The sequence below is a fragment of the Solanum stenotomum genome, chromosome 4 (genome assembly GCF_019186545.1).
Source record: "Solanum stenotomum isolate F172 chromosome 4, ASM1918654v1, whole genome shotgun sequence".
Taxonomy (NCBI): Eukaryota; Viridiplantae; Streptophyta; class Magnoliopsida; order Solanales; family Solanaceae; genus Solanum; species Solanum stenotomum.
The window spans coordinates 23,412,581-23,422,859 of record NC_064285.1 but is presented as its reverse complement, the minus strand read 5'-3'; the positions used below and the strand labels follow the sequence as shown (position 1 = coordinate 23,422,859).

Below are 10,279 nucleotides of genomic sequence, written 5' to 3'. Positions count from 1 at the left end.
GGTCCGTAGACCGAACTACAGTTCATCAATCCTTGTCGTGGTTCTACACTTGGTCAAGAATTCCCTGATTTCCTCTCCAAGCTTTGCCCATCATCTACGCTCTTCACCTACAGACCGTGAATGGACCTACGGTCCATAGATCACATCTGTAGGTGGGTTTTTCTGCATCATTCCTTTAGCTCTCTCCTTACTCCCCCGCCAAAATTTATTTCCTACAAACTAGATAAAAACATATCAATACCACTACAAAATGGCCCTAGACACACAGAACTCTTAAGTGAAATGTATTAAAAATACCGTAAACTCATGGTATATCACAGGACAATGATGAACTCAAAACCAGGCTTCTTGGAGTAGAACGTGGATTGGAGACTCTCCACGATGCTGCTAAATAGGTTTTTTGCCTACAGAAGGACAGTACCACCAATGTGGGTAAACTGCGCATTGCTATGACTGGAATTAAACAGGAAGGGATCTCCACAGTCAACAAATTTATCATACAAGTTGACTCTCTCAAAAGTGGAGTCAGCTCCTCAAACAATGAACTTGTAGTTACAGTTCAGACCTCTTACTCCAGTCTCTCACGAAATGTGGAACTCTCTTACAATTCCTTTTGTGGGAAAGTCATCAACATCCTAAAGTACTTTTTGGGTGATCGCTAACCTCTGAATTTTGAATGCTTATTTTAACTTCTTGTTTTGGACTTGTTTCAATGGGGGTTTGTCCCTAAAACTTTCTTTTGGACTATTTCCTGAGGACTATCTTACCTCTTGACTACTCTGTTTTAAGCTGTTTTTACCTGTTTCTATTTATATTATGTGCCTTGTTCTTTTTTATTATGCCAAAGGGGGAGAAACTTGCCACAATTCTTAAGACAGGAACCAGTTCAACATATTCACGAGGCTCTCAAGGCAGGAGAAGCCACATATACATGGGGAGCTACACATACATCCATATCTCAGGTAAGTATCATTGTCTCTCTACACTCTATTTAAAATTGTGAATTAATTGTCATTATCAAAAATGGGGAGATTGTTAGCTCCTTAGTGTTAGTAAATTCTGATAAATGACACTTAACAATTACTCACAATTCTTGCAGGCAAATAAATCCAATAAGGAAAGGATCCAAGAAAACAATACCACCATGGAAAGAGATATATTTTGATCCTTACAAATACTACAGAAAGGAAAGGCATAATCAAATGGATTGAGAATCAATAACAGATGGCCTAAAACTGGCAGAAGCTCAATCAAGCTAATCTTGATTGATAGGACGCGATCAAGAAATCATAAATCAATCCAAAATAGAGCCAAGTCACCAAGAGAAAGAAGGAAATTAGATCAAGCCAATAGTAAAGATAAATCTTCCAGCCAAGCATATAATCAAGCCATATAGGTCAAGAAAGATGAAATGCGATTTACCATGCACATATCTAACATGGACATGGATTAACATATCACTTCAATCAAGGGATACCTCAAATCCCTGATTGAAACATAACACCCTTGGGTTTTCCTTACAAGAGCACAAGTTTATTCATATATATACCTCCCTCAGACTTAGGTGTGTAGGACGCAACTTCACTTGAGCTTATAGTGTAATCTTCTTTTATCTTTCATAACTTTATAATCACGTGAGTGAAACAATTGAAAAGAAAAGAGAAAGAAAGATTATGAGTGTAGGTTTACAAGTAGAGGAAGTGTCAAGGTAGAACATATGATTTGCATAGACATGATCAATTTACAGAACCCTGTAACATCTGAAGTTCATTCCTAAGCTCTAAAGGAAACCCAAAGAGCCTGGACATAGGCACCACATCGATGTTCCAAACCAGTACAAAAACTCCCTGTGTTTTTACTTACTGCACATTATTATTACTGTTTATCTACTCTACTAGCGTGCAGGTGAGTCGACTGGCCATTACAAGAAGTCGACTGTAGGAAATTTTAATTCACCCCCCTCCTTATGGTAAAAGCGGAGAGAAGAAATTGGGGAGTGAAAAAGATAGAAAGTGGAAGATTTAACGAAGAGAGTTTTTTCGCAATTCCCCATTTTACTCTTACAATTAATTATTTTAGAAAGGGTAAACAAGTTTGTAAAGTTCCGAACAAGTTTCCTAAAGGATAAATTAGTAAAATTAATTTTCTTTAGTATGATTTTTTTTAAAAGAGAAAAGTCTAATATTTAATATGAGACGGTTCGTCATATTATTTATATTTGTAAATTAATTATCCTTGCAACATGAACGGTCTAAGAGGAGAAAATATTCTAGGTCTTATAATTTAGAGGTGAAACTTAAAAGTTATATATTAGTATCTTTCAACAACAAAAGATTGTATTGCAATTCAAATTTAAATTTTTATATTATAAATTAAATGGTATGTTATTACTACTAGTGATAGTATAATTGAATAATTAAATAGAATGACCATTTAGTCAAATGTTCTAACAAAAAATAACTCAATTAACGGTTAATTACCAAGAATCTATACTTGATCATTAAGTAATCAATAGAAAGATCATTTGATCATTAACTAATTATGTCTATGTCTACTCATATCTTCTCCGACACTTAGGTAAGTTCAAATAATAAAATTTGATATCTCCACACACATGAATTATTTTGAGAGAATAATGTATCTAAATGAATAGAAATATTGAGAGAAGGTCATGTAATCTAAATTTTAGGATTGTTTAGTGGAGATTTAAATTGAATGTCCATTGAAATTTGTCATTAAAATATTTTGAACCTCAAATTTAAAATTTGATATGTCGCAAATGTAAATTAGTCATTTCTAGTGAATATACAATATATTAATAGAATTGAAACATCGATTTAGGACTGTTTAGAGAAGATTTGAGTGAATAATAAATCTAAAAGGATAATATTTTTCTCAAACAATATAATTAGCTTTAATTTCTTTCCAACATAATTTATAAATCAATCAAAAATGAACAACATTTCCTTCAAAAAGGAACATCAAAAGATAGAACTAACAGAAGTAAAATAAAAATAGGATATAGCTAAGGAAATAACATAAATATTATCAAATCATTCAAAATCCCAAGCATTCTCTCTACGGACCTCCTCCTCTTCTGTTGGAGTATAATCATTCATGATACCAAATACTTCACGTATTTCCTCTATTGGTTTCCCTTTGATCCTATCAGCAGATTCTTGGATCATTACCTCATTTAACTACTTATCGTCAAGAGATTGAGCAGCCAAGAGAACATCAAATAATTCTGACTGGCTCATCTTTAAGAAATCCTGATCAAAATTCTTTAGCTGATCTTCGGTAACACCTTCCTCCGAATGTTTCTTCCAATATTTAACTATTTTGGTCATTGTTTTGTCATCAACATTAGACAAGGGGATGACATTAGAAGTACAATCCACGTCTTGTACTATGTTCTTGATGACTTATGACCTCACAGCTACAACCTCGTCGAGTTTGAATTCCTCACCATCGCTAGTCTTGAGAGTTATGAGCTTTTTTAAAGACATGAAAGAAAATGGAGAGAACTATGAATGAATGATTTCAATACATGAGGCTAGCTTGGTCTTTTATAGTGTATTAGGTTTTAATTACTTTCCAAAGTTGTAATAGGAATATGGAAAGCAAAATATTACCTAGACCAAAACTTATTTTTTTTCCTTTTTTGAAGTTTATTAAATTTGTTTGGCAAAATGTACGTAATATGGCTTAAAGCCTGTTTGTCATTGGTGTTGGGAGGTTAGAAACACTTTTGAAAAAAAAAAACACTTTTATTGAAAAATTAAGTGTTTGACAAATAAGTAGAAGTGTTTTTAAATGTAAGCAAAAGCAGTTATTTTTTGTGGTTGGGAAGAAACTAAAATTTTCTTTTTTTAAAAATGAAGTAGAGGCAAAAAAAAAAATGTAACGACCGGGTTCCGTCGTTATAGAAAAGCCAATAGGAAAAATTTTTTGGTTGAAAAACTTTTTTGTAGTAACTTGAAATTTCCCAACCTAGTCCAGATTTGGATGAAATTGGAGTCATTAAGGTGTAGGGAAATTTGGTAACAACTGGGTGACTTATTTATAATTTTGATTACATGAGTAGTTAGATATGTCGTTAAGGAACCCGTACGACTTTACGAAATTGAATTCGGGTGAGTAGAACTCCTGAAATTGATCTTAGCGTGAACGGTATTTTCTAAGCATCGTTGGTTAATTTCCACTATTCTTGAGGCTAAAGGTAAGTTTTTCACTCTCTGAATACATTTTTCGATCCATAGAACGTAATAGAATGGGTAATTATCGATAGGGAAGGGTTTTGATCTAGATTCTATGGTGGAAACAACCCTATTTTGGGTGCTTGGGATCATGGGTATGATCTAGGGTTCATAGAATTGTTAGCAATTTGGGTAATTAGTGATTGTTTATTGATTCTCGTATTGTATTGATTGTTTGTAGACCAAGAACAAGTGGAACTAATCCGGAAAGGGAAGGATCAAGTTCTTAGGGTTTCAAGCTTGTTTCGAGGTAGGTGATGGTTGTGATTCTATGATTGTGTGATGTATGTTTGTCTTGCTTTATTATGATACATGTACGTATGCGGATGTTGCATTATTGATCACACTTGTTGTAAATGAAGATGTATAATTTATGAATGCCATGAATTATGACTTGATTGTATGATTATGAGAATGTACTTGTGATTGTGATTGTGATTGTGATTGTGATTGTGGCTTGTTGAATGGATCGGTTGCCACGTTTCGGCATAAATATGGGATCGATTGCCACGTTCCGGCATAAACATTGGATTGGGTACCATGTTCTGGTATGCTAACTATTTGGGTTTAGGTTCCATGAGAGGACCAATGACTTGTCATAATTGTGTATCTTGAGAAATGCAAAGTTGTTCATTGTTCATAAATGTTGATAATATTGTATATGTTCGATATATGCATGTGATTATATTGTTGTAATGGCTTATGTATGTTGCACTTAGTGGGATAGCCCTGTGATCGTACCAGTACATTGTGTTTGTGTACGGATACTGCACTTTCTCTTTCTAAGTTGACTACAGGGCATCTTCAAGTAGCTATTGGCAGACCTCGCTTAGAAGATCGTTGATCATTTGAATTCAAGGGTGAGCCAATTCTTCCGGCTGCCATGGGTTCTCTTTCGTCTATATCCACCATTTCAGACTTAGACTTTCTAGTTAGTTATTAGTTTATTAGTTTGGGGTTGTATCCCTTCTTGTTTAGACTTGTTGAACTTTAGATGTTTTGGTACATTGACTTTCATGTTCTAGGTGTTACTTCCGCATTTATTTAGTTGATAGACTTTTGTTTGGAGTTTATGGGAACTCCCTATTTCTTTTCTTAGTATTTAACTTGCTTTCGTAACTTAATGATTAGTATGTGATTAGAGTTGGTTAATTAATTAGCATTAATGGTTCTCCCACCAGAGGGTTAGTGTGGGTGTCAATCACGATGGTTTGGGTCGTGACACAAAAATTATGTTTCTCCAGACTAACATATCCTTTTCATATAGACATATTTACCACTATATTTCTTAATAATTTATTAACATATTTCATAAGTTTGGTTAAATTTCATTTAAAAATTTCATTTTTTATTTTTATATAATAAATTTATAATTTATTTTACGTTTATAAAACATATAATTTTTTTATGTCTACAATTTAGGACTATTTAGAGGAGATTTGAGCTAGTCGATATTGAAAAAAATTTAACTCGTGAGGAAGATGCATTGTAATGTATAAATATTAAATAACTGTGTTTGTGATTTAGTTATTATCATACATATATACAATCTTACACTATTTATAAAATTTTGATACATTACATATACATAGAGTCATTTAATTAATAATAATTTTGGTAAATGATACATTTACTTGAGAAGCCGTAGTAAATATTGCCCTAAAATTTGGAATATTACAAGTATTTTTTCATAGCAATTGTAATAACTGATTTCTTCTATTTGTAATATGTTGAGCTCATCCATTATTACCCTGCAAGATGCACTAGGTTTTTTATTCTCCCCAGTCTCCATCTACTTCCACCTCGACTCTCGAAAATCAATCTATTGAGAGTTCTCCCAACGAGCAGAAGATAAATTGGGAATGTTCCTGATCTGCGAACAGAATCGAAGGAGGTTACCGCGACAACAAACCAACATGCTACATATTGTGCAAAAGGAAAGATGGTACATATACACGTTCCTCCAATTATTTTTTTATTTTTTTCACCCAGTGTTCAATATCCGCATTAAAGTTTAGTTAATTTGAANATAACTGTGTTTGTGATTTAGTTATTATCATACATATATACAATCTTACACTATTTATAAAATTTTGATACATTACATATACATAGAGTCATTTAATTAATAATAATTTTGGTAAATGATACATTTACTTGAGAAGCCGTAGTAAATATTGCCCTAAAATTTGGAATATTACAAGTATTTTTTCATAGCAATTGTAATAATTGATTTCTTCTATTGTAATATGTTGAGCTCATCCATTATTACCCTGCAAGATGTACTAGGTTTTTTATTCTCCCCAGTCTCCATCTACTTCCACCTCGACTCTCGAAAATCAATCTATTGAGAGTTCTCCCAACGAGCAGAAGATAAATTGGGAATGTTCCTGATCTGCGAACAGAATTGAAGGAGGTTACCGCGACAACAAACCAACATGCTATATATCGTGCAAAAGGAAAGATGGTACATATACACGTTCCTCCAATTTTATTTTTTTTTCACCCAGTGTTCAATATCCGCATTAAAGTTCAGTTAATTTGAATTTACGCCAAGTAGGACCTCACTCAGACGGTAGCGCTTCCTACTAAGAATTTTTTTATATTTTCTTCCAAACTATCTAACTTCTTACCCAAATCAAGTCGAAGAATTTTTTTAAGCTCTAGCACCAATTAACATTATTAATAAATTTCTAAAAGTGACATGTAAACCAATATAACATTGTATTAAAAAATAAACTCCATAATGTTTCTCTTTTGTTTTTTAAGTTTTAAACTTTAGTAGTCTTTTAAAGGATTCCCTAATAATTAAATCATTTTTGTTGTTTTATGAGTAACTTCAAAGAAAAGCTATGTTAAGAGATTTTTCAGTACTTAAATTGTGGCATTTAATTAAGAAAGTATATCAAGTCTATTGGATATGCTTTGAATAAGAGATGTTAATTTGTTTTGTTGAGAATATTATTAAAAGAAGATTTGAATGATTAAAATACCTAAGAGATTTGAAGTGTTTAATTTATAGAGCAGTATGTTTTCATCATCCTAGTTGAAGTAGAAAGTCAAAGGAAAAAATTTAAAAAGAACACGAGAATTAAACTCGATTTTTCATAAACCATGTCAGATTAGGAAATTATATCATACAATAATGAAAGCTCAAGTTAATTTGAAAACTATTCATAAACCGTATGTGAACTGTATAAGATTAGAAAAAAGGAAGTTTTTATTTTCTTTCTTTAGAACTAATTGATGAAAAGTTTAAAGGAAAATTATAGTAACAAAAGTTGACAAACCACCAATTTAATTTATGGACTAAAAAATTAAATTGTAGAGATTATGTTTTAGGTTGATGAAGAACAGGAAGAATCCATGTTAAAGAATTCAAAATCTTATTTTATATGTATACACACCCCTTTTTTTTTTCCTTTCAGATAATGCCACATACACAAATTTCCGTATATTTTAATTAATAATACATATGTGTGTTTATACGCTATTATTTTATTTTATTATTGGTATTATGGTAGATTATTTCTATCTTGTCTGAGTATCTCAGTATTTATTTCTTAATTATTTTTAAAAAATCCTCGAAAGCATTTCTTTTTTGAAATTCGAATCTTGAATCAATATTCAATTTCATTTTCTTGTAACAGTGAGAGAGCAAGAGCTATTAATTTAGTGGTTAGATAAACTTTTAGCTAATAGATATTTTATTAATTTTTCTAGCATAATCAATAATTTGTTTGCTTATAAGTTCAATAGTTGAGCTCTATATATTTTATATAGATCACTAAGTTGTTTGTATAAATAACTTTAATTTCTTTCCAACATAATTTATAAATTTATAAATTAATCAAAATCAAAGAACAATTTTATAAAAATTAACAACAGAATATAGAACTAAATTAAATAAAATAGGATATAGCTAACTAGACCGTTTTAATTCTAAAATAAAAATAGAAAAAAAAATAAAAATAACCATAATGCTATAAAATCATTCAAAAGCCCAAGCATTCTCTTTACGGATCTCCTCTTCTTCCTCTGGAGTAAAATCATTCTTGCTATCAACAACTTCTTGACACATCATATCCAATATCTCCTTATCGTTAAGAAAATTAGCAGCTAAGATAAGAGCATGCAAAATCGAGTGGTGCACCTTCACAAAAGCCTTCTCAAACTCCATCAACATGTCTTTGGAGATGTCTTCCTCTGAATGTTTCTTCCAGTATTCGATCACTTTGATCATTATTTTGCTATCGACATTAGGAAGGGGAATGATGTTTGAAACACAATCGTCTTCAACCATATTCTTGATAGTTTGTGACCTCACGGCTATCGCCTTGTCGAGTACAAATTCCTTACCATCGCAAGTCTTTAGAGTTAAGAACTTTGTTGGCATGATGGTAAAAATATATTTGAATAAGAGATGTTAATTTGTTTTTGTTGAGAATATTATTGAAAGGAGATTTGAATATTAGGTTTTCACTATCCTAGTTGAAGTAGGAAGTCAAAAACAGAAAAAAAGAGTTCGATAGGAAAATCTGTTTTTGCATAAACAATGTCAGATTAGGAAATTGTAAAAATTCTACTTAAATGTATGTTACCGCATAAAATTAGGAAAATGAAGCCTTTGTTTTTCTTCCAAATCTCAAATAGGAGAAAAATTATTTAGTAATCATTATGTAAGGAGCCTTTTTCTTCTTCAACACACGTTTTTTTTTTCAAAAGAGTTGTGTATGTCTCATGATATTTTTGTAGTGGTTGTGTAAACTTTTAGCTAAAATTGCTTATACTCCATATTATAAATAATAGTAATAATAATAACTTTAAAAAATCTATCAAGTTTTAAGGGTAAAAATAGGAAAAAAAAAAAGTGTATTGAGGGATATTTTTAGTCAAATAAATGAATGAGGGGGGTATATTTAAATATTTTCAAATAGTCCAAGGTTATATTTGGTGCTTTTCCGTATACTTTATTAATTTGACATACTATATGTTGAGTGCTACTCCGTCTGTCAACTTTTAGTTGTCGTGTTGCGCTTTTCAAACGTTAATTCGACTAATTTTCAAAGTGAAATAAGATTACGTTAATTTGATATTTTAAACAAAAAATTTAAATATTCAAAAACTATACGAAAAAGTATTATAAATTCCAATTTTTTGCATATCACTAATATAAGTAACAATTTTGATAGTAGGAAGAGAGATATCAAGACAAATGAATTGTGCATTGAGAAACGAAAATATCAAACAAAATCAAGGGAAAAGGTACAAGTACCCCCTAGACTATTACCAAAATTCCAGAGACATACTTTAACTAAACTAAGGTCCTATTCCCCCCCCCCCCCACCGAACCCATTTTTTTTGTAATTTTGTACACCTTTTTGGCTTACGTGGCATCCAAATATCTCTCACGCGCTTGAACTGTGTGGAGTCACGGAGTGTGCCATATAAGCCAAAAGGTGTACAAAATTATATACAAAATGAGTTCAGGGGCGTAATAGGACCTTAGTTTAGTTAAGGTGTGTCTATGAGATTTCGATCATAGTCTAGGGGGGTACTTATGCCTTATCCCACAAAATCAAAATCTGCAACTCTAGAAAAACCTGGTTTCAAAGTAATTGATGAAAAGATGGAAATCAAAATCAAGATGAAGCAAATAGAATAGAAAGAATAAAGAAGTTTTTAAAGTTCCGAACAAGTTTCTTAAAGGATAAATTAGTAAACTCAATTTTCTTAATTATGATTTCTTTAAAAGGCATGTAAAGAGAAAAATCTAAAAGAATAGAAATGCTGAGAGGAGATCATGTAATCTAAATTTTAGGATTGTTTAGTGGAGATTTAAATTGGGTATCCATTGAAATCTGTCATTAAAATATTTTGAACCTCAAATTTAAAACTTGATTTGCCGTAAATGTGAATTAGTCATTTCTAATGAATATACAATATATAAAAGAATTGAAACATCAAAAGTTGCTCATATATATAATTTAACAATATTATTTTACGTATTATTTTGCAGA

At 31.3% G+C, this 10,279-nt stretch overlaps 1 protein-coding gene across 1 annotated transcript; it reads right to left on the bottom strand.

Moving 5' to 3' along the window:
• Positions 1–8,250: 8,250 nt before the first annotated feature.
• Positions 8,251–8,655, bottom strand: LOC125861898 (SKP1-like protein 1A). Its single transcript, XM_049541808.1, has one exon. It carries the CDS (start codon positions 8,653–8,655, stop codon positions 8,251–8,253), a length of 405 nt encoding a protein of 134 aa, XP_049397765.1.
• Positions 8,656–10,279: the final 1,624 nt, after the last annotated feature.